This window comes from Gadus macrocephalus, chromosome 3 (genome assembly GCF_031168955.1).
Source record: "Gadus macrocephalus chromosome 3, ASM3116895v1".
Lineage (NCBI taxonomy): Eukaryota > Metazoa > Chordata > Actinopteri > Gadiformes > Gadidae > Gadus > Gadus macrocephalus.
The window spans coordinates 7,971,196-7,995,628 of record NC_082384.1 but is presented as its reverse complement, the minus strand read 5'-3'; the positions used below and the strand labels follow the sequence as shown (position 1 = coordinate 7,995,628).

General features: G+C 42.4%; 2 protein-coding genes across 6 annotated transcripts; one reads left to right on the top strand and one right to left on the bottom strand.

Moving 5' to 3' along the window:
* Positions 1–567: 567 nt before the first annotated feature.
* On the bottom strand, positions 568–11,034 carry utp6 (UTP6 small subunit processome component). Its single transcript, XM_060046972.1, has 19 exons — positions 10,436–11,034; positions 9,863–9,947; positions 9,745–9,786; positions 9,561–9,653; positions 9,406–9,453; positions 9,232–9,295; positions 8,970–9,088; positions 8,730–8,807; positions 8,563–8,644; positions 8,386–8,467; positions 7,900–8,078; positions 7,708–7,787; positions 7,274–7,351; positions 6,488–6,667; positions 4,913–4,993; positions 2,139–2,248; positions 1,946–2,012; positions 1,649–1,721; positions 568–1,038 (listed from the first exon to the last, which is right to left on the bottom strand). Exons 1-19 carry the CDS (start codon positions 10,525–10,527, stop codon positions 884–886), a joined length of 1,788 nt encoding a protein of 595 aa, XP_059902955.1. The 5' UTR covers positions 10,528–11,034; the 3' UTR covers positions 568–883.
* Positions 11,035–11,128: 94 nt separating this feature from the next.
* suz12b (SUZ12 polycomb repressive complex 2 subunit b) lies at positions 11,129–23,510 on the top strand. 5 transcript variants are annotated; one of them, XM_060046970.1, is made up of 18 exons: positions 11,129–11,394; positions 11,751–11,895; positions 12,404–12,450; positions 12,534–12,598; positions 12,709–12,777; positions 13,173–13,222; positions 13,312–13,397; positions 13,741–13,972; positions 14,528–14,633; positions 14,736–14,841; positions 16,808–16,985; positions 17,822–17,910; positions 18,156–18,299; positions 18,968–19,125; positions 19,881–20,079; positions 20,466–20,545; positions 21,238–21,270; positions 21,576–23,510. In XM_060046970.1, the coding sequence occupies exons 2-18, from the start codon at positions 11,766–11,768 to the stop codon at positions 21,895–21,897; spliced, it is 2,094 nt and encodes a 697-aa protein (XP_059902953.1). In that variant the 5' UTR covers positions 11,129–11,394; positions 11,751–11,765; the 3' UTR covers positions 21,898–23,510. The 5 variants fall into 5 exon arrangements, with proteins under 5 accessions (XP_059902953.1, XP_059902952.1, XP_059902954.1 ...); XM_060046967.1 differs by lacking the exon at positions 11,129–11,394 and adding an exon at positions 11,419–11,563; XM_060046968.1 differs by lacking the exon at positions 11,129–11,394 and adding an exon at positions 11,478–11,497.
* The last annotated feature ends 923 nt before the right edge of the window (positions 23,511–24,433 follow it).

The window sequence follows — 24,433 nt, the reverse complement described above, 5'->3', positions numbered from 1 at the left end:
GCAATTGAGAGCGACCTTACCAATGCACTGGAGTTTGATGATATCGTGGAGGATTTTGCACGGAACAGAGCCCGGAAAAAATGCATTTCATAGGTGAAATGCATTACTGTCAATTAATGTAAGGAACTGTTCGTATTGAGTTGCTTTAAGTCGTTTTGATTTGTGGTTGAAAGCGGTGCATTCGAAATTCGTTCAAATCGCCAAAAATTGTATCAATTATGTATTTTTTTTATCATGTTTTGGTTAAATAAAGATGCATTTATTTGTAATAATTATTGTGAGGTTGCCTTTCCTGTGCTACAAATCCTGCTTAGGTGCAGGTATAGGCCAATGACTTATTATCGCCAATAAGTGTGTGTGTATTCTGGGTGCGTGTGTTTATGTTGGAAGGGGGGGGGGGGGGGGGCTGCGGAGTCCACGTGCCCAGGGGCCCGATATGTCATAATCCGTCTATGGTGTTACTATCTGATAAATACAATGTGTTTATATCCGTGTTCAGCTGCAACTGTTGTCACAGAGCAACACAAACAGAAAACCACTCTAATGAATAATTATAAATAAAAGATATTTTTTTTATGCCAAAAGCTTTTCCTTTAATATCAAATAAACAGGGAATCGTTGCTATCAAACAGGAACAAGTGTCTGTGGTACCATGTATACATCATTCATTGACAGACAGAATCGTTATTATGGTTATGGTTATATTTGGACCAAGACAAGATTGATGCTTATACTGCACAATCCCTGCAATTGATCTCCAACAAACTCAGAAGCAACCCATCTTTTACATGGGATTTCCCCATTGGTTTGAATGAACCCACATATTCAGGCCTCAGTGATTGCAACTCTGCTGGGGTCAGCTGTGGAGCCCAACAGGTGGTGTTCAGAGGTGTCCGGTCTGGAGCAGGGTATAATTGGAGACAAATCTCTCCACACTCTCCCCCTCCAGCAGCTTCATGGCTCTCCAGTACAGCTTGCCGCAGTTCTCAGGCTGGCCTCGCGTCCCCAGCTCCTCCCTGATGTACCCCAGCCACAGATCTGGAGCAGGGAGAACATGTTGATGGCACTACAGAACTACATAACATAAACTAATGTGCCTGAATGCCATCCCGATCAGGCAAGCGATCATCTGTGGGGGTTGGCTTAACAAACTGTACTTTGATTTTCCTTGGTTAGGTGGATGGCAAATGTGGTCAGTTCAGACGTACTCAACCCATCAGTGAAGGACTGTGATTATGAAACCACAGGTCAGGCCTGATAGTGAAGGCTTTTAAAAAATACCTAACAGACCGGTTCAGAGAATCAAATACCCACATCACTAGTTGTTAATGGTTTCATATTTTTTCAGTTTTAATCTGTTTTTTTTGCACTGCCATTTTCTTTGCAGCAATCAACAGTTTAATTACCAATCCTTTTTATACAATTTTGTTATACATTACACTTATCTCCTTTCCAACTAATTCTTCAACACTTGTTACGGTATTGATATTGACAATTTTTTCTGCTTTAAGTTAATATAATGTGGTCTGGTTCCATGTTAACAATATTCCCTCACACCCTGCCAAACACAATGGTTTGTTGTTTACATGTCATGGAAGTAGAGTGTGATCCTAGCAGCTCTCAGCTATACCCTCTTGGTTACTCTCACCTTCGTCTGAGGTGCCAAACTCTCGCAGAGCCCTCTCGTAGCAGTCCCTCAGGTTGCTCATCTTGGGAGAGGCCTATGGAAAACACAAGTATCTTTCTTAGCCACGGCTCAGAAACTCTCTTAAGAAAACTTCCAGCCACAATTTGCTGGATTTTTTTTTATTTTTTGGTCTTCCCCCGCCTTTTGGGCCGTTTAAAAGTGTGTCTAGAAAAAGCTCATCAATATGAGAAGACTGAAGTGACTAAATAAATTAATAAGATCTGATCGTTTCTGGCGAGACATGTCCGGTATACTTACTTGTTCCAGCTCAATTTGGATCATTTTGGTAAAAAAGGTCTTGGAGAAAGGCCGGCTTTCATGCAAACTGTGGGATGGAGAAATACATTATTTATCCTTTCATTCTCAAGAATGTATACATTTTCCGAGATTTCCATATCCTTGTTATCGTCTGAAGTGAAGGACAAACTAAGTTAAAACGATATTCTCTTACCTTACAAACGTCTTCCTAGCCTTCTTGTATCCCCCAGTGGCGGAGGACCAGTCGAGATAACACTCTTTCATCTCCATGGCAACAGCCGGCACTGCAGACAGCACACCTCTCTAGGAACAAACAAGGTACACACAGGACATTCACATTTAATTGGGCCGAACAGAGTTGGGTCATTTGGTGAATAATGTTGTATCCCGATTCTCAGACAATGCCAGACTTTCCACAGCAGTGATGAAACCATTTCATGCTGTTGTGGTGATTATCAGTTGATGATTGCAGGTTTGTAGCTAGCCACCCATGACATTTAATAAACCCATCTCTATTTATGTCTGACAGTAGATTCTGACCTGACATTGTCACGCATTTAACCCGAACCCAATACATGCCCAGATAGTGTTATTCAAGGGCAATCATCCAATATTAGTAGCACATCCATTCATGTGCAGAGAATATAAGTAAAACGCCCAGATCGTTCAACAAACTGAATGTTATAATATGGTTGTGGACGGCCCTCAATCGCCTGATGCCAGTTGCCTGCTTTTCACACTGCACAAAAACATATTACGTTATCCTGGGCCAACATTCCTTTCGCACCGAATGAGATTCTTAGCAATATTAGTGCTGCCATTGAGAGGCTAAACCTTAGGAAAACAAAAGCGCTGGTTGGAATGTGGCGGCGCGAAAGCAAGCAGTGATTAGGTTGCTACTGTCAGGAACTGTCTCCTCATGGAAGCCATTACACCTGGGAGGTGTGGAGTGAAACATTGCCAAAACATTAATGCCTGGATGCTGCCACTGTCATTAGACCAGGAATCAACAATTAGGGACACCTTCTCGTCGGTTTGTCGAAATGCTCTTGTCTGACCCAATTCTCATTAGCCGGACAATCGATGGTGTTACTTTCATAAGACGAAAAAGGATGACAAAAAAGGATGTAGGTATATCCTCTCAGAATGTAAGCAATACGTTTTTTTTGGACACTCTTGTTTAATGTTTGATAGGCCCGAAAAAAGGTGAGCTTTTCAGAATTGGCACCGTGGCACTCGTCGCCACTTTGTTTCAATTGCCACCCGTTATATTAAAAGGTCACTCAAGCATTTTTTCATTTAGCAACAAGTGGTGAGTTGCAGATTGGAGCCAACTGAAAATTTAGTTCAAATCGCACCAAGGTGGACTTTTGACAGCTATAGCTGCAAATAAATCAGTTCTGCCAATCACAATCGGATATCATTATATGTCCTACAGATTGTAGTACATTGCAAAAGTAACATTGCGGCAGTAACATTACTGACATTTCTCAACATAGAGTTGAGCCGATTTAGTGGATGGATAAGCTTTTTTCACACTTAGAATACAACACCATGGTGTGGGGCAGATTTCCTAAACAACATGGCTCATTGTTCGTTTGTTGTTGTTTTGCTCCTACAGAACGGTAGAAATGAGGAAGCACAAATGCAACCATGGAGATAACACACTCCCCTCCTTCCTAGAACTCTAATTGCAACATGGTGGCCCCCATTGAAGATGACCAGTTCCCCATAATGGGCTCACTCTATACACAAATTAAAAGCATACGTATGAATATTATATTCCATTTCATTCAGGGTATCTGCAGGTTTCAGCAAGTCAAACTTCAGACTTTTTAAGACCTTTTTAATACCACCTTGAATGAAATTTAAGACCTAAAACACGCGATGGTGGGGGTTGGCAACAGACGCGAGCCAACTTCGGAAACGGATGTCGTCCAGCCAACTGTCCTTGAATTTGCATCTACCCATAGTCGCAGACTAGCTAGAAAGCACGCAGATAATTGTTTATATATGCAGCTAGCAAGAAAGAAGCCTCTCTACATGTCCTTCCTGAAAAGTCCCACGAGAAAAATAAGTAAGGAATAATCACCGGGAGGCCGGGCAATAAACAGTTTGATATGCCTGGCTCGTGGACGGCTTACCTTCCTCAAGCCGGGCATATCAAACTGTTTATTGCCCTGCCTTGAGGTGATAATTCTGTTTATTCTACTTCTCGCCGGCCAACATAATAAAACAATTCAAATACTTTAATAATTAGCCTTATTCTTATTCGTATTGCATGCTTATTAAATGTATACTCTGTTTAAGTTCATCTCCCTCGAAAAGTAGTTCCCTTTAGAACTACGGTGAATAACGTTAGCTCAGCTGTAGGTAACTTGTTTCTATAGCAACCACACAAGGCTGCAACTGATCACTAGTTTAATAACGTAGTTGTTACATTGAATCTCGCTTGCAAAACTATGTATCGACCGACCCTCTGATAGATTTCCGACACATTTTAGAAACTTTTTTTAAACAAGGTTTATTTTTACAATGGACCTCATGTTTGAAATCTATGTGATAGAAAACGATACAAGCGGCGTATTGATCTACTGTGCTCAGTCAGCAGCAAGTAGAACCGACAAGTCAGCGGGCAATATGCCGGATTAATGCACCCCTCCCAGCCAATCAGAATCGAGCATTCTTAAATGAAGTAGAATAAAAATATATATAGTCCTACCCCGACAAATTTAAGTCCTTGAGTTACAATATTTAAGACCACCATATGAAACAAATTTAAGACTTTTAAGGCCTTCAATTTAGAAACATGAATTTAAGACTTTTTAAGGATGCGCGGACACCCTGATTTCATCAATGTCTGTTCTGCTTGAAGCAGACCATGACTATAGCCCTATTAATAATATCCCATACAGAATAAACTGAATAAACTGTCACACCACGCATGTTGTTGCATGTTGATTTTACCTTGAGCAAAGCTTCGGTCTCCTCTGGACTCTGGCTGCCCGTGCTCCATTGAACCTGCAGCCGCCACACAGGTAGGCTCTCCTGTCAACACACACACACACACACACACACACACACACACACACACACACACACACACACACACACACACACACACACACACACACACACACACACACACACACACACGTTAGGCAGGTGTTAACTTTGCGACTTTATCATCAGTAAACATCTAGAGCTTTCATAGCGAGTGCATAGCAAGATCAACGGCTGTGTCTTTCACTTTCTTATTCTACTGCAAGTTGACAAAATCAAGTCTGTATTCTACCAGACAGCAATTCTGAACTAAGTCCGAAGGCCATTACACCTTGTGGCTCTGGCACCTCACTGCTGAACTAGATGGAGGGATTTGATGTATTCATGGAGCCACTCAAGAGAGAGCCCGTCTCCACTCGCTGTTCAACAGTCGTAACCCTGAAAGGCCACTTGGTTGAAGTGAGGGCTTGCTCAATGGAGCTGGGACACCGTAATCCCCCTCCGTTGGGGTAAGCTCTTGTGAAACACACACACAGTGACAATGGTCAACTATTCTAGACCCCGGTCACTACTGAAGAAGTGCCACTTGACTACAGTGTCAGGCCAGTGATTATTTATTATGAGCATAATGCTAAATGCACTGCACCCTGCTTCTGATATTTGTAGTGGTCTATATAAATAGATGCCTAAAATATATGTTGCCCAGGTAATGATGTAAAAAGGTATGATATGGAACAATTGGCGTCATTGGTCTCTCAATCAAAACAATACCCAAATACGTTGTTTGATGACTTTAAAGTATTGTGGGATCTATAAAATGTTGGGGAGTTTCGGTCTTCACCACTGGTGAAAATTGGGGGATTCAGATTGAAATCATGCTAACAGTCGAGGGAATGTATTAAAGTTGTATTCACGTTAAGTCATTTAATTCTAATGAAATAGCATTCAACTTGCTAACTCACCATTAAATGAGTCGACTACCCATACAGCCAACCACCAACAGCCAACATTACTTGGAGAATTTAATCTTGGGGTAGCCCAGTGCAGTTCTCGGTGTTCAAAACATCATACAACATTTTACTGAACGTTGCGTTGTTTCTAGTTCTGTGTTGTATCTAATTAACACACACACACATTACCTTGGTGGTTGGCATGAGCCACTTGCCATAGTAAAATAGTAAATTAGAGCTCTACTGGAAAACTTTTACCCGTATTTCCCTGGGAGTTAGGGGAGATGAGGACATTGACAGGGGACCAATTGAAACTCATCGTGACACTGAATAAAATTACAGATTTCACTGAACCCGCTCCACCCAATGAAGACCTTGCCATTAGCCTAACCCTTTCGAGACTCTCCCTTTTCTAACAGGCGCACACTACTAGAGCAGAATACATTACAAGATGGAGGGAAGTATAATGAGACTAGGGAGGTGGCCCACTTACACAGCAGTGTGTGTGTGCCCCCTATCCATTTATAAAGATAGCACTAGTCACTTAGAGAGTGTGTGCATGAGTGTGTGAGTGTGTGTGGTCTTATACCTTGGGACTAATGCATTCAAGAGCTTCCTTGAATAGTGTTTTGAGGTCTCCGCTGTCCAACTGCATTAGCATCTGCAGGCGGAGGGTCCACGTCGAAACAGATTGGCTGTATCGCAGTGTTGCTGCCATGGCAACCCGGGCCACTCCCTCAGCATCTCCAGCAGCGAGTAGGATCTGAAGCTGGACAGATGGCGGAAAATTTTTACTTTAAATCTTTCAGTAAAAAACAACCACACCATTAAACAAGATTCTTGCCTCATTAAAAAAAAAACCTTTCTAAGTAAAACTGAATATTATGGCTGGCCTCAACATAGGAGAGATATTTAACAATCCTTCATTATGTGATTTTTGTTTTGTGATGACTAGAGTTGAAGTTGTCAAATCTCAAATAAACAAATATATCCTAACCATGGCTAATCAATACTTTGTGTCGACAGGTCTCACATGAAAACCGCTGTCTCCCCATAATGACAAATACTAAGATTAATTATGGAACAATAACCAAAACATGTTAATGTTATTCCTAGGCTCCTACACTTCCAATTACTACGTTAACCTTCATGATTCCACCAGTTTGTATACTATTGTGGGTTTTGTTTCATGCTCATTGCCCTTATCTACTCTTGTGATACTGTAGAGGACGATGATGTGGAATCAATCATGGTTATGAAGATCGGTGACAAATGTCTTCGTTTGGACCCGTCTACCCTGGGTTGTGTGGTTCATGAGGAACAGCAGCGCCCCCTTGGGTGTTCTGTTGTGTATTGTTGTTGTTGCGGCTCTCACCCAGTTCTTGTAGAAAGCCTCCTTGAGCATCGACGAGTCGTGAGCGCGCTGAAACACTCCCTGCAGCCTCTGCTCTCTCTGTGGAAAACAAACACACGCTTTAATTAGCCCGTTAAACGTAATACGAGACACAGTAAAACTACCATGAAGCAATCAAGGAATGACATAGCTTTTGATTCTAAAGCAACAGAATAGTAATTCCGTAAGGTTCCGTACAAGGTGTTATATTTCACCTGGAACGTGATGTGCCCTTCGTCAAAGCTCTGTATTTTTCCTCAGATTCGTTGTTTTTCTTAACATGTTTTTTTTTTCCGCCATGGAGATTACTAACAGCTGAACACAGCTCATAGGTGGTAAGGCGGGTTTACACTATAGATCTTAGATCTTCATGGGAAGCCACTACTTAACACACCAAACTAAGAAAAACGACCTACCTTGTCTTTCAACTCCTGGACGTTAGTCTTCCTCTTATGCCTTTCCAAGCAGAAGGCAGCGTAGCACGTAAACATGGGTTCTATGAACAGGCAATGAAAGTTAAAAATGGGTTTGTTCGTGTTTCTTTTACATGCATGTTTCTGCGGGTTGTATTTTACACACGTGTTTAAGTTTATGTGTGTCAGACATACCGGTGTTAAGGCTCTGGAGGCCCTCCTCGTAGACCAGGCTGCAGCGTTCCTCCCGCCGGGCGATGTCAGACGCTCTGCCCTTGGCTGTGGACAGCTCTTCGCCAGCACTGGGTTTCTCCAGCTCTCTCCTGGCCAAGAAGTCCCATGTCACGCAGTCCTCTGTGTACTTGCTCTGTATGCTGTAATTCCAAAATCCCCCCCATTATTTAATGGCACAAGTGATGCAGTGTCACTTACCACTAACTTGGAGGTATTTTTTTATCAGAAAGCTTTGAAATAGAATAAGACTAAGCAAATATTGTTTATGTTGGCAATGGCTGTAAACTAAGAAAACTGCTATCAACCATAACAATTTGAAAGAAAATCCTCCGAAATCATTAGAAATATTGAAACGTCAGACAAAGAAGTTAGTGAGTTTCTGCCTGGACACACACCCAGGACCATCGTCATCAACACTGAGCCCTATTGATGTTTTGTGTGCCTTACTCAGTTAGGATGGTATCCTGTAGTTCCTTAGTGAAATCAAAGATGGCTGCAATATTCAGGAGTGAGATGATGAACTCTGCGCCTAATGGAGGAGAAGGGAATGTATACTTTATAAAAAGGACCTTGTTACAGGCATTGACAACCGTAACTTTCGCAACACAAGAGATATAAGCCCACCTTGGATTTTCTCGGTAGCCTCTTTGTAGACAATCTCTGCAAGTTTGCCACTCATAAGCTCTGGAGAAAATTCATATTCACCCTGAAAAAAGGGAGGAGTGTTAATGTAGGCTTCCAGTACACAGAGAGATCCAGCGAGTGTGCATTAGTATCTTGGCTCTCCTCACCAGGTCCATCTCAGCCTCCTCTGCCATGCTCTTTTGCTTCCTCAGTTTCTCTGCATGCAATAACTCCATCCGGAAGTACTGCATAGCAGAACATCAGACCAACAAACAAGGCACAACGTTTACAATAGTATTGCATTACACACAAACATTAATTTCTATCATGTTGTTAACAGTACTAGATTGCCACCATACAATATCCGTTGTTAAATTATAAATGACACCCAAACTGTTCCTGTGTACCTCCTGGAAGACCTTCTTGTCCTCTGGATGAAAGCGAAGAGCTCTCAGAAACAGGTGCCTGGCGCTTTCAGAAGAATTCATATCCTCCATCTCACTCTTGGCAGCCATGATCCACAGTCCTGAAGGGAGGAAGAGAGACATTTAAATACAGGTTTGTTTTTTATTTTATTAGATGTAGCTCTGTAGAGAAATGTACTACACTGGATACATCCCTACTTTTAGGTGATGCTTAATCTATATTTTATAACAGGTGAAACCATACCTGACTTATCAGGGTGTATTGCGATCATGGCCGAAAATACTTTGCTGAGATGAGTCTTGGTGGCCTAAGTGAGAGAAACAGGGAATACAATCAGAACAGCAATACTCTATATAGTACAACACATGGATAAGGTAAACTGTTGTGTTCATTATGGCAAATAATTTGTTGACATACCCATTTCTTACAGAAAGCAATATGAGAGAGCCACAGCTGCACATCACTCTGTAACGAAAAGGTAAAAAAGAAATGGAATGTGACATCATTATTTCATACAGGGGGGCAATTCTTTGTTTTTCAAACATGTGCTAGCCGTGTTTGTGTTTTAATACCTTCCACTTGTTTGTAGCTCTTTTGAAGACCCCATTTATTCTTTGGACGATGGGGAACTCAATCTCCTCCCTTTTGAAATTGTATTTAATGTGCTGCAAAAGAAAGGTTATGTTAAATGTTGAATAACGATAATTATTTTTCCATTGAGCCGTGATTAATGCAAATTATAATGAAAACACTCACCTCTCTTCTCTTTTTCACAAGCTCTAAAACGTTGATTTCATACTGTAACAAAGTAGACGTTAGTGGGTTCTTCTTACACTCGAGTAGAAAGATGACTTTATAGTGTACGACAACTTACTTGAATGTATGCGATGAAATCCTCCTTGTTTAGAATCAACCTTTGAAGCTTGTATTCCAAGGCTGTAGCTCTTTTGATCAGGGATCTTTGATAAACATAATCATACATTCACTAAAATGGCTCATTATTCTTAGGCTATAATCAAACAATAAAAACAACATCACTGCCAGACCACTTGAATTGTATCCCTGCATTTGACACCGTCAAAAGAAACCCCAATTCAGCAACTATCATGGCTCGCATACTTATTTTTTTTTTTATTTTTTTTTACAATATGCTCTCTGTATGTCTTCCTTTTATTTCATTTCCATATTCTTATTTTTTTTTTATAATGTTAATCTGTATTATAATTTTTTAACCAAAAGCCCGATTTGAGACAAGTGTCGTAAATTAGCTTTGGCATAAAACACTGATGCAAACATCCGATGTCTTTCTCACGCTTGTCTATGTTTCTGTATCTGTCCCTATTCAAATAAACATTAAATGCCAAGAGAAGTTGATGGCAGGGAAAAAATTTGTTGCAATAACATTACAATGCTGCTTGTGGACTAGGTCAACTAATGGTTATCTTACTTGACTTCTTTACTAGTGAACAGCCCGACTCTCTCCAGGTGCTCCAGCTCCGGGATGCGCTCCTCGACACGCAGCTGGATGACCTCCGCCATGCTTTGGTTTTATATAAATATATATTATAATAATATCCACCTGAAGTGAGTTAATACGTTGCGGTAATATTCGATTGGCTAATTGTACAAAGGTTTAGCCTACGCTAATCACGTTTCATTCTCCACATTGCACATGTGTGAAAGTTGCACGGGAAGTGGCGATGTTGCTATTCCGGTTCCGTGTGTCTAAATCTACCGTGCGGAAACAATCGTCGGGTCAGAAGATAAAGCAGCTAAAGCTGTAGCTTTACATTATAAGCATTATATAATTTTGACAACTGAGTTGAATGTGTTAGTTTTCAGTTAAATGTTTAGTGGTTACACAATCAGCTCATGTGCTGTACGTGAATGTGATAAATTACATGTATAAAATGATTCATGGTGAGCGCATGATTCAGATAACAAGCTCTCAAAAATAAGAACTAAAAACAATCCATTTGAAATGAATGACGAACAGTGATGGAGTTTGGTCGTGATGAGTGGAAACATACAAACGCAGAGCGCTCGATTTCCCGCAAAATCGCGGAGTGGGAGAGCGGTTTGTGTGTCACGTACGGCTCCTCACAGCCAATCACAGCGCTCAGATCCCCCAGCTCCTCGGCCATTGGACGAGAGGCGTCCAATGCCTTGTTGTTCAGTACAAATCGGATGAAACCAAAAAACAGGCAATAATTCTGAGAAACCGTATCAATATTTTTGGATTAAAACATACTAGAATACCAAAGCGTGCGACCGGTGGTGATGATCGCACGCGGTACACCCCTGGGACTATCGGGTTGAGTGTTGTTCACTGGTGTGCTAGCCCCGCTAGCTAGCCCCCATCCTTCCTCCTCGGAGTCTCTTCATTTCCATGGGCTTCTGTCGCTGGTGAGTCCGCCCGGCGAGGCTTGAGCTCGGGCAGCCGTGGGGCTAACACATGCCAGCAGCAGCCAGGCGTTGATGCTATTTGTCTCTCTAGTTATTGTAACAGGTCATACTAATTGAGATTTCTTAGAGCAGTACGGAGTGGGGTAGGGACTGTTATTGCCAGCCAAAGGTTAGCCAGGCTTTAGCTGTACCAGCTAATATGTTAGTTAGCATTGTGGGTTGAGCGTGAATTAGCTCGTTGGCTAATGTTAGCCACCGAGGACTACTTGCTAAGCTAACTTTCGCTCTTCTCACGTTCGGTTGTTTGCTCGCCCTATGAGGTGTATTGTTGTCTCAAGTGTTTTTTTTGTTTGTAGCGCTCAGGTGTTACTATGAGTGGCGGTAGTTGTAAAGCTAACGGCGCCGTGTATCCAGCTTCCTCCGCCGGAATGAACTCTGTGAAGAAGCCGAAGATGGAGCAGATCCAGGCCGACCATGAGCTGTTCCTGCAGGCCTTTGAAAGTAAGAGAATTAACCCGCACAGCAACGTAAACATGGTCGTAACGACAAATTAACACATTGCTGGGATACTAGTTTATTGACACGCGTGCCTGTTCTTCAATAGTCATTTAGTTCTTCCACCTCACAGTTTAGGGCTGACAGGCCTCTCCTGGAAGTGGGTTCCACTCACGGTGCTTCTTCCCTCGTTTCTGACTGCCTTTTTATTACATATTGTTTCGTTGTGTTCGGTAATTGTTTTATAATTGGCTTATTGCCCACTCGGATCGAAATTGAGTTGTTCTACTATGATTAATGATCATACAAATTCAGACACTTCTGTAATGGCTTGGTTTTTACGTAAATTAGGTGCAGGATTTGGCTTTTTTGAATTGTGCAGTGCTTAATAAAATAGATGCCATTAATCTATTTTCAAGATGTGTCAACGTTGACTAGAAACATGGCTGATTTGCTTACAGAGCATCATATGCAAATGTCTTCTAATAAAGTATCCAAATATGTTCTTTTACAGAGCCCACACAGATATATCGATATCTCCGCACAAGGAACTTGATAGCTGTGAGTAAAGTGTCCTATCTTATTCAATATTGTTGAACAAAGCTGTGGATACATCTGTTAAAACCGTTTCATTTTCGTTACAGCCCATCTTCCTGCACAGGACCCTCACCTTCATGTCTCATAGAAACATTCGAACAAACGCCAAAAGGTACATTTGTTGTAAAAGCTGGCATGATGTGCTAAATAAATAGAACAACACATCTCGAGCATGTGAACTGTGGCTAATAGTGTGTGGTATTTTTTTACTTCCTGCTGCAGGAAAACGTTCAAGGTGGATGATTTGTTGCAGAGAGTCGAGAGGATGAAGGGAGAGCAAGAATCTCAATGGTAACAAAGATTCCCCTTCAATATAGCTTGATGACATACAATTGTATCATCCTAAGTTTATTATCTTTTCATAATACAGTTGAACCACTGACTTTACTTGAAGGGCAATAATTACAATTCTACCTTGTAATTTGGCTTGTGTGCATTGGTTTCAACATTTTAAATCATCACCATTTTCAAATCAAACTGATGCAACATCTGGGTTGAGCATTTAATAGTGCTGGGTTTCAGTTTCCCTTTCCTTATCCCCGGCTCACTACTTGCTTACTACCTGAACCCAACAATGGCGTGTCTCTAAAAAATCCCATGTCGTGTCAATGTTTGGCATGGCCCTGCACGTTAAACAATTTCCTCTGGGATTTACCACATTGTCTCTCCTGCCGTTTTCTATTCAGCCTAGCGTCCCATCTTCAGCTAACCTTTACTGGTTTCTTCCATAAGGATGGTAAGTAAAGTCTCCTGGCTTTCCAGGTGCTTCTCTTTAGGTTCATCGGTATCATCATAATTTGACTATCTCTGCTTGTTTTCTTACAGAAAAGCCATCACAGAATTCAGAAAATGAACAAACCTCAGTGTCATTAGAGGTGCTACTTGTCAAAGTCTGTCATAAAAAGCGCAAGGTACTGTTAGGTTGAATCCTAATGTTTAATATAATCTTTCCCATGTCTTTTTCCCTTATTCTTTCTCGTTACTGCAGCCATGGCTTTCGTAACAATCCCCTACTCAAATCAAACCCTTGATTTTTGCTATCTTGGCTTGCTCCGTGAAATAGGAGAAACGTATAGCGCAGGTTCAAATATGCCAAGTTGTTTGAAGACTATAATCGCATTATAAATCAAATGTGCGGTTTAAGCTGCTAAATTAGACAACATGATTTCAACGCTGCAGTGTTTGAAGTATTATTTGTAGCATGCCGATTTGTTAAGTCAGCCTCTACTCTCATTGTGTCCCGTCTCATCGCAGGATGTCAGCTGCCCAGTAAAGCAAGTGCCTACAGGTAAAAAGCAGGTGCCTTTGAATCCTGACAGCAACCAAACCAAGCTGGCCCCCTACCCCTCCTTATTGGTCTCCAGCAGCGAGTTTGAGCCCAGCAACAGTCACATGGTCAAGTCCTACTCGCTGCTGTTCAGAGTGTCCCTCGCAGGGAGGAGGGAAGCCAACGGGCTGGTCAATGGCGAGGCCAACGAGAACATCGGTACGTGGAACTGGGAAGAAAAGCAAGGGTGTTAAGAGTGAAAAACAAATAGTCTTGCCTCTTCCTCAAACTGGTGTGGTAATTAAGCTCAGGGGGACATTACAATAAGCAGAAAAGGCTCTATACAGGGACCTTTAAGCGTATGCCACATGTGGAGCCAAACAAAGACATTGACTAATAACGGGCTGAATTGGCATCTATACGTTCTATCTGCGCTTTATCATCCCCAGAGAAAACACTAGATACAGAGGAGTTACGGTACAGCCACCATCCCATAAATGTTTTTTTTTCTTCCGAACCATGGCAAATCCAAACCTTTTTAAGGAGCCTCCCTTTTTTATGAAAATATTTTGGATAAACTTTCATTGCAATTTCCTGTTTCACAACACTGCAGTAGAAAGGGGGTCAACAAAAATAGATATTTTCAAATGATCCATTTGGTGTGCCAATGATCAGTCATGTGGTCTGCATACAGAGTATCAGCCCCCCTCCCAACAGATGTATGAAGAATTTTAAATTATTTATAGAAAATGTTTATTTCCTCCCATTGGGCAGATGTTACAGAGACCCCAAGCAGAAAGAAGAGGAGTTCTTCGCACAGAGAGGAGGACGGCTCTACCGAGACCTACGTTGCACAGATGACTGTCTTTGATAAAAACAGGTTTGAGTTTTAAGCCACAATATCACGACTCTGAATAAGAGAATGGCTGCTTTACATAGTACTGTGTGCCAGAAAGCCCGTTCTAATCCCTTTGCCTTGCAGGAGACTGCAGCTGCTGGATGGAGAGTATGAGGTGTCGATGCAGGGCATGGAGGACAGCCCCGTGAGCAAGAAGAGAGCCACATGGGAGACCATCCTGGACGGGAAGGTATGTGTGGGTTTAAGTAGGATATTGATGCAGAGGGTCCATCTAGATAGTACTTACGCTGTCAAGACCATAATGGTTCTCATGTAAAGATCTTCTTGGTCATAACATGTAGGAATTTTACATTCATGCATGTAAAAGGAAAATAGCCTGGGGTTGATACTAGTGTAACAGCTTAAAAAAGTCAGTATTGATATATATAGATTTTCGATAAATATCGATACAGAATTTTTGAAACTGTTACAATAATCATTCTCTGCAGTATTGATACACATACCAGCTACGCATCCTGCTCTGTTTTCTACGACTGGGAGTTAAAGATCCCATTTTGCGACATGATTTGTATCATGTCACCCACTTCCTAGTACCCCAGTATGCTTTGATTGGTCGAACGAGAAGTTGTAAACCTTGCCGGGAGTCGCAACTGTGCCTCCCGGCTTCTGCCCTTCAGCACCAGCAACCGCAGTCTGACGTCACACTGTCACCGAAGTAAAGTTTTACCTGTCTTCCGCACTTATTTAGGGATGTTTTCGGTGGGCGTGAAAACTTCCCCTGGACCGGACTTGGGTTTTCTATTTTAGCAGTCATAAAACATTTATACATACTAGGGATGGGCGTGAGGAATCGATTACTCGAGTACTCCTCGTTACAAATGAACTCGGTTGGTGGACAGGCAAACTCGAGTTTGCATATACACACACAGACAAAGTTTCCTGAAGCAAATGTATACATTTTCTGTGCGGCGCCACTAACGCATGCCGTGGGCACAAAGCAAATGAAATGTATCAAATTTCTGTGTGGCGCGTGCCGTGCCGTGTGCAGGCACGGCAGAATTCAAAAAGTAAAGAGATGGTGGTTAAAGCAAAGCACAGCGAAGAATTGAAATACTTTAAAGAAATAGGAGATATAAAGGTGAAATGTAAAATATGCCCTATAACCCTATAATACAACTATGAACTCTAACCACAAACCAAAGGCCTTATTCTGGGACTCCAACCCAGACAGACGTCGGGACTCGAACCCAGACAGAACCCAGTTCTTTCTCTGGGACTCCAACCCGACCTAAGGAACATGGTCCTTTCTCTGGGACTCCAACCCAGATTCTAGGACTCTAACCCAGACAGAACGTGGGTCTCAAACCATTAAAGCATGATGTCATCCTTTTACAGTCTCATCGCTACAGCGCCAACGTAGCGCGCCTCCTCTGATTAACAGTACGCAGTACGGTCTCTCGCCGTAGTTCGGCTCACGTCTCATTGCTCTGTGTTACGGTGTTAGCTCAAAGTTAGCCAATCCAGATGGGATGTCAAGTGCAGCGCCTCTGTGACCGGCTTTGGTCGAGAAAAAAAAAAGTCCTGTTCAGAAGTACTTTGGATTGAGGTCAAATTACAAAGGAAAGTCCAAAGAGTCATGTATATACCCATATGCAACAACAAGGTTTTTGGTTTCATAACTGTGCACATGCACAGCAATAGCTATCTTTTTCACAAAATCTGACCTGCACAAACTACATTAAATGAAAGCTGATTCTCAACTGATTGCAACAGTCCAAACCATATCACTCTTTGACTAAAACTCGCAAATAACAAATGAACAATCCCCACTTTTCTTTTTAAAAACAAAAATGTTTGTAAGAAGTTTCCACCTGGTAACAAAAAATGTATTAAATATCGAAATTTTTCAAGGTATTGTATCAAAGTTATAAAATCCAGTTTTCTGACCACTAGTTAGGATAGTCTTCTGGTGGTTGGGCTGCTTGACTCCTGGCTAAAAGTTTCAGTTTTCAATCCCAATGGCTGCAGTCTAGAGGCCATTTCAATCAAGGTGAATCTTCAAGAACAAAATGGCTTATGAGAACGGCATCTGCTAAATTAATAAACTGCTGCAACTGGGGTCATTTGCCAACCCCAGGTTGTAGACGTCGTTCACCAAGTGAATAGTTTCCCCTTATTTCGCCCTCTCCTCACAGAGGCTGCCTCCCTTCGAGACCTTCTCTCAGGGCCCCACGCTGCAGTTCACTCTGCGCTGGACCGGGGACGCCGGAGCCAAGTCCACGGCGCCTGTGGCCAAGCCCCTGTCCACGCGCAACTCCGACGGCTCCAGCCCCATGGAGACCCGCACCAGCCACCACCGGGCCGCCCCACTGGGTAGGCCCCAGACACACAACTGGCAGCAATGCTTCCACATGGTGAAATCCGTACATGCAAGAGAGAGAGAGAGATCCTCTGAGGTGTTCTCAGCTAGCGTAGGTGACAATGAGGGAGACCTGTGAGTGGAAGTGACACAATGAGCCAAATGCATGCCTTTTACCTTTCTTTGATTGAGAATAGACACTTTCTATTTTCCCTCGTCAATAATGGTCATTATACACTGGAAGGAAAAAAAGTCTACATGCCTGTTTTCCACGTGGTTTCAATTTTTTTTCATCATAAATGCAGTGGGCAATGATCTAGTAGAATGCAAGGGCTTTAACGGCTCCTACACTGAGTTCCGTAGGACCTACATTCGCGTGAGATTTTCTGTTTCGATTGCTGGATCCGATGGACCCTGAAGCACTCCCGATTTTTAAGTTAACTGTTGTGCGTTTTCCATTGGAGTCTCCTGACTCTTTCGAACATAGTTCACTGTCCTTGGTATTTTCTGGGGTAATAGTGAAGCCTGGCATCCTTCATGTGAGCCCGGATGGCAGTGTCTGACCCGCTTGCATATGCTCATGTTTATGTGTGTTTGTGCTCTGGTTTCCTTGCATGCTTAAAAGCATGTCGGTTTTTATAGGCATGCACGTAAGGATAATCGTTATGAAAGTTTTATTATAGGTTAAATCCTTAGTAATGCTCGTCTAGACGAGAAGACAAGCATTTTCGTTAGTGAATACAGTTGCAGTCAATGAAGCTTCGCTCTGTATCCAAGTGGAAAGTAACGTTGGTATTTGATTTAACACCACTTGCAAGTCTCTGAAGGGATATCTCTGCTACTCTTTCAGCAGTGAAGGACTCTTTGAGCATGGACATCCAGACGAGGAGAGAGCTGGTCCAATGTGAACCGCGTCAAAAGCTGCGTATATTTTACCAGGTAGGTGGAAGCGCTGGTCTGATAATTATTTTTTTACAAAGCATTACGGCGACCATCTCATTGGGGTGAAAGTGGTTCACTGGTTTGCATGGGAATACCATTAAGGATGGTTGTCTTGTGTTTATACATGTGGGCGTTAATGGAGGTACTACTCGATCAATGCGTATATTATTCAAAGACGACCGCGAGGAGGATTGCGCTCGCTCCCTGGAGCTCCCTGGTGTAATGCATGTGTCCGCCTTCAGTTCCTGTACAACAACAACACGCGGCAGCAGACTGAGGCCCGGGACGACCTCCACTGCCCCTGGTGCACCCTGAACTGCAGGAGGCTTTACAGCCTGCTGAAGCACCTCAAGCTCTCCCACTCCCGCTTCATCTTCAACTATGTGGTGAGAATACACATCATCACGATGGGACCGCATATATTCAGTGGCATAGCGCGATGGTGCCTCACACAATCCAAGGATGAGGGCTCTCAAAGCATAGGTTTAAGAAGACACTTCAGGTCATTGAATTCCTATACAACTACAATAAGGCTGTTCTCAACAGTGCCCCTACTCTTTTGAACCAAATCGGGCATGTTAATGGGATTTGTTTGAAAGTCCCATTAAGATCCCCAGGTGAACAAATGGTGAATGGCTGTCAAACATGCCAGAAGTGAGGATGGCAATTGTTCTTCCACTGCGTCGTTGGCACATTGTTCCTACATTCGGAAGTTCAACATTTTGATGGGACGGTAACTGAATATTTCGATACATATGTGAAACAGATTTGGGTTTCATCAAAAAGGGTATTAAGGGATCACACTAGGAGATTAACGGACAAAGACGATTTTGCCACAGTTGGTTTCTTATCAAAACTGAAACTAACACTAGTGGAGAAGCCTCTACCGTTTTCATCATGGACGATTCAACACAAGGTCAAAGCCAGCCTCAAAGTGAAGAGCTCAATCCCAGAAGGTTGCTTGTCGTAAGGTAGACTGTGTTTTTACTACATTGTATTTGTGGAAACGTACTACAACGTCTTGTCGGCACGCCTTCTTTCCCTCCCCCTGTAGCCTCATCCCAAAGGCGCCAGAATAGACGTGTCCATCAACGAGTGCTACGACGGCTCCTACGTGGGGAACCCTCAGGACATACACAGCCAGCCCGGCTTTGCCTTCAGCCGCAATGGGCCCGTCAAGAGGACTGCGGTCACCCACATCCTGGTGTGCAGGTAACTATTCCCTCCTCCCGTCAGCCTCGTGGGTCCTGCAGTGCTGACCCATCTCGGCCATCTTAATCATTAGTTTATTAATGAAATTGAAACGCAGGTGATTAAGTTCAGTGAATGTTTAATGAGCTCGTTCAGAAGAACCTTTTATTAGGTTAAGGTAGAAATAACATTTTGGGCTTATGTCTGCAAGGTGTATGGCTAACGCTACATAAGGACTGCAAATAATTAATGTTTTTATCAATGGATTCATCTATTCCCATGTTATTAAAACAACGACAATTTATTTGAAATTGAAACGCATCATTTGACATTCTTTTAAACCTATTTCTTCCAAACTAATAATTTTCAATAGGTTACATCTGCCATCTTTGCTAGATGCAACAACTTGACATGCACCACCTTCTTAAACGTTCAATTATATATAAAAGATATTGACGCATTGCAACCGCCCTACATTACATTAACCTAGGATTTGTTTAAATTACATTCAGTTAGGTCAGTCAGGCATTCCGACCCAACTTTACAGCGGCTGGTGCCGGATGCAAATTTGTAGAACTCTGAACCCTAATGCTGGAGCAATATGAGTGGTTAATTGATGGTTTACATAATCATTGTAATTAAATTGGGATCACTACCGGCTCTGTCCACGCGACATCCTTTGGCATATCTCTGTTCCTGCCTGACCCATCTCAGGTCAGCAGAATCTGTCTAAACGACGTCGCCCACACTGCCTTTCCCTCCGACCCCCTTTGCAGACCTAAGCGGACCAAGCCCAGCTTGTCTGAGTTCCTGGAGTCGGAGGACGGGGAGCTGGAGCAGCAGAGGACCTATGTGAGCGGCCACAACCGTCTCTACTTCCACAGCGACAGCTGCATGCCTCTCAGGCCGCAGGAAATGGAAGAGGACAGCGAGGACGAGCGGGACCCCGAGTGGCTCCGGGAGAAGACTGCCACGGTGAGCACATGTTTTGTAAAAGGATCGTCTGCCCTTTGTAGCCGTGTGCCTGATGTCACGGCTAGACTAAAATGTTACCTGGCGGGATCGCGAGCAGATGTCAAAGTGATGTATGTAAAGTGAGTGTCTGTCCGACAAGGCTCGGGGAGAATGTAATGGCTACATGTGTTGGGTTCTGGAACGCTAAGCACTGGTCCTGGTAAACCGAAATGCGCCATTTATTACAGTCCCATGTGGTGTCGGTGTGTGAATGTCGCACCAAAGAAAACGGGGACAACATGGCGGACTTGTGCACATTGTTTTGAACGAGGGCCGCATCGTTTAGCTTCTTCTCTTGTAAACACGGCGTTATGTTACAATTTCTTGGATTGTTTTTCTTCACGCAGCAACTGGAGGAGTTCACCGACGTCAACGAGGGGGAAAAAGAGGTTATGAAGCTGTGGAACCTGCACGTCATGCAGAAGGGGTGAGCACCTGGCTGTTTCCACCGGCAATTGGGACACTTTTTATTGTAGACATTGAAAATTAATGATCACGATAATTTTGGAGGAATTTGAAAATATAGATAAATATCCTGATATTCTCTTGGATTCAAAATAATATCTAACAACAACGGTCTAATCTAGTGTCATTTCATTTTGAAATATGAGGACATTCAAGTGGTGGCAGGCTAAATCTAGTTTTCCTTCATGACTCAACGTTTCAAACACAACATTTGATAATTTTAAAGACTATCGAACTAGGTATCACGATAAGTTGATATCCTCATTTCATGACTTTTCCATTCAATGATGATAAACTATGTTTAATCTTTAGATCGATCCTTGCACACCGTCTAATTATATAGCCTTCATAGCTCCAACTGGGGGTGATGATGGGAGAACTTTGAGAGTACAGGTTTAAATCAGGGCTGTTAAAATTAGCCCATTAACGCAATCTTATTTTAACTAGATTAATAAAAAAATAAGGATTTGACCACAGAATGTCAACATTCATATCAGAATTCATTTTTGTTTACTTTACATTCCAATTGAAGTAAGTGACAGCCTGTTTATGATGCCCAACTCTGGTGCTACTTATTTGAATTTAACTACTCTTGTAACTGTTGGTTTACAATTGTACTAAGTAACTGCCTGTTTACAATTCCCTAATCCGTAGTGTCCTGTCCGTTTCATATTCAACCAACCCTAAGTGAGTCAATAAAACTCCCTCAAGATCACTTGCTTATTAAGTACATTTGATGTGAACGATAATGTGTCATTCCATTTGATAATCTCATTTAACTACAATTGGAGTGGCTTAAAAAAAAAGAAGTGAATTAAAAAAATGTATGCTATTGCGATAAAATAATTGCATTGTTTGTAAGCGTTAGTTTAAGTACCATCAAATGTAATGTCACCCAATATATAATGTGTCAAAGTTAAATGAACCTTCAGAAAGTAAAGCCTGTCGCCCCCCCCCCCACCCCCACCCCCCCCCCCCCCCCCCCAACGCAGCTTCATCGCGGACAACCAGATGAACCAGGCCAGCATGGTGTTTGTGGAAACCTGCGGCCCCTTCATCGCCCGCCGCAACCTCTGCCGCAACTTCCTGCTGCACCTGGTGAGCATGCACGACTTCAACCTGGTGAGCCTGGCCACCATCGACCGGGCCATGGCCCGCCTGCGCGGCATCCAGGAGGAGCTGGGGCCTGACGTGGAGCCCCTGGAGCCCCTGGAGCACACCCTGGAGACGGCTGCCAGCTGCAACGGCACCATCGGAGCCTCCGGGGGTGGCAGCAAGCTGGGCAAGAGGACAAAATGCGGCATGAACGACTGATGCCGGCCGCCTGGACGACTGCCAACGGTCCAAACATCTTTTGGTTCCTTTCTTTTTTTTATTTTTATTTTTTAAACCATCGACTGACCCCTTGGTGCTTGATACGGAGTCCTGAACAGGAGGAAGAGGACGGTGGACCCAGCAGAAAGATGACCGGAATACAAGTTTTAACATGTTTCCTAAGAACTTGAGAACTTAACCAAATATGAACAATATCCCAATATACACAACATACCCACGCCCACACAAGTCAGGCAAAATATGCATTTTGTAGAAGCCAGTGAAGTGACGTGTTCTGGTTGGGAGTGGTGCCAGTGCACCGTGTTTTTAACCCGACACCTCTGCGTTCAGGGTGTACCTGTACTAGACATCTGTATCAAAACTTCAGTAAAGATAAAACGTAACGATAACATGTCACTTTTTGTTTATTTGTACACGTACACAATAACCTTGTTGGCTCCTGTTATACTTTTTAGCTGATTTCTTTAGCACTTGGTATTTGTATTTTAGAGACTTGTGAACTTGAAGAAAATGCAATTTTTTTTTGTTTGATTCTTTATGCTGCGCCAGTTGTCACATGCAGCTTCTCGACTCTGGAATTATTCTCGTCTCTCCAGTGTGAATACCTTTTTGGACCGTGACCTTGAGGGACACTGATTTGAAGGCTTTCGTTGAATTGGCAGAACATTTATTCTTCACACTTCGACTTGATGGAAGGCAAGGCGAGATGGGCTCAAAATTGCCATCTTTACGGGGGGAACCTCCACATAGCCATTGGTATGCTGTTGGTTTGTTGATTAGATCACAACATAACAAAGGGTTATGATTCTTAGGTCCAAGGCCTTACCGCCCTACTTTTTTACAGGGTGTTCTCTCCAACGGCTGGGGCTCCTATAGTCCCTCAGACCGTTGGCCCAACGCAAAGTACATAAACGGAACCGATTTACCAGCAGCACCATCTTGTGTGTCGAACCGCCACGATCACAACAGCAAGAGGTTTTTCATGCCTTTCTTTTCGTCCCGGCCCAATAAATGCTGGAAGTTTGTCGCTTAATACTTTTTGAGTTGGGGGGGGTTTTGTGCGCTTCGACACGAGTTGTTAGTAGAGAATACTTTATGAATATGTTGTATACATTGTAATAATGTTAAATATTCAATTGTACCCCCATTGTGTATCCATCAAGATTTACAAACCCATGTTTTTGTTTCCTCAAAGCAATATTCCGGTAATGTGGATAATTGATATTTGAGATAACTTTTTTTCTTTTTGCTCTGTTTATGCCAAAGTGAGGGTGTATTTACTTATCTTTTATTTTGGGACAGGGGCCGGGTGGGTCTCCATTAGATGGGTTTTTCTATCAAGCAATTTTATCTTTGGTTCATTCAAAACTCCACTGAGGGGAAAGGGTGTGTTAAATAGTGTGTCCACAAACCCACAATAAGCAGAACCATGACCTGTTTATCTTTTGTTTCTTTTCATTTTCACACCCTATTTCTTTAGGTGTGTAAAAGTCACTTCACCAATGTTGTCAAAACATCCTGGTAAAAAAAAGAACTGTAAACTTTGGATATGGGGATTTTTATATTTAAAATAAAAATACATTTGAACTTGATCCTGAATTATTTTGACTCACTCAGTTTGTTTGGAAATCACTCAGATACTTGCAGTAGCAACCAGTAGATTGTCAGGAGAATTTGTAAGGAAATCGAAGATTAGAATGAATTGCCTCCCAACAAGAACCAATCCTATTGTTGGGATGTGCTGTGCCATTATGGAGTCAGTTTCCTGCCATAATTCAAACCTGAAAAAAAAAGTTTCAAAGGCTTGTAAATCTGGGTTTGAAAACTCAACACCTTGTAAAAAAGGTTTTGCAACACTGAAAAAAGAGATTATAACCTGAAAAAAAATAAAACTAAAATTCAAACATCTGTAAACATGATTTTGTGTTCTATTTTATCTTCATCATTTTCAGCAACACATTTTCAAAGTTCAAACAATTTCACCAGCGCATTTGCAGAGTTTCAAATCTGGCACTGTTCTAACGGTGTATTTCATTGTTGCCCGGTTTTGAAACCTTGTAAATGGGATTCTGCAAACAGGTGTTCATACATTGAGAAATACGTTTTGAAAGGTTGAATATTTAGTTTTAAAAACTTGTAAAGGTGTACGTTTACGACATTGCAACGTATTTTTTCAGAACTGACTTTTCAGCACTGACTTTTCAGAGATTGCCTGGAAACAATGATCATGGTATCCAGTTTTTGGAATACTTTGCAATGTTGAAAGTGCAGTCCATGGACTGTTCACAAAGTATATAGTCCTGACTGCAAGCCAGTTTCATGTTGCAGGATGTTACTGCAAACTACAGAAAAAAGCCGCCATGGAGAGCCCTATACATGTGAATAGTATACTTATCTGCTTTTACCTAATGCAAATAAGCTCACCAATATTGCATCTATAGGGGCAGCTTGGGTCACCATATTTGTTTCTGCATACTTTTGGTTTAACAAATCAACACATGTATGAGCATCCTTC

Excerpts from the sequence above, each read along its gene's own strand:
- utp6 (XM_060046972.1), bottom strand. The coding sequence starts at position 10,527 with ATGGCGGAGGTCATCCAGCTGCGTGTCGAGGAGCGCATCCCGGAGCTG. Across the intron at positions 2,249-4,912 it reads AGACCGAAGCTTTGCTCAAG|AGAGGTGTGCTGTCTGCAGT; the intron begins GTAAAATCAACA and ends GTTTGTTCCTAG. Across the intron at positions 2,013-2,138 it reads GCTAGGAAGACGTTTGTAAG|TTTGCATGAAAGCCGGCCTT; the intron begins GTAAGAGAATAT and ends TCCATCCCACAG.
- suz12b (XM_060046970.1), top strand. The coding sequence starts at position 11,766 with ATGAGTGGCGGTAGTTGTAAAGCTAACGGCGCCGTGTATCCAGCTTCC. Across the intron at positions 12,599-12,708 it reads ATTCGAACAAACGCCAAAAG|GAAAACGTTCAAGGTGGATG; the intron begins GTACATTTGTTG and ends TTCCTGCTGCAG. Across the intron at positions 12,778-13,172 it reads GGAGAGCAAGAATCTCAATG|CCTAGCGTCCCATCTTCAGC; the intron begins GTAACAAAGATT and ends TTTTCTATTCAG.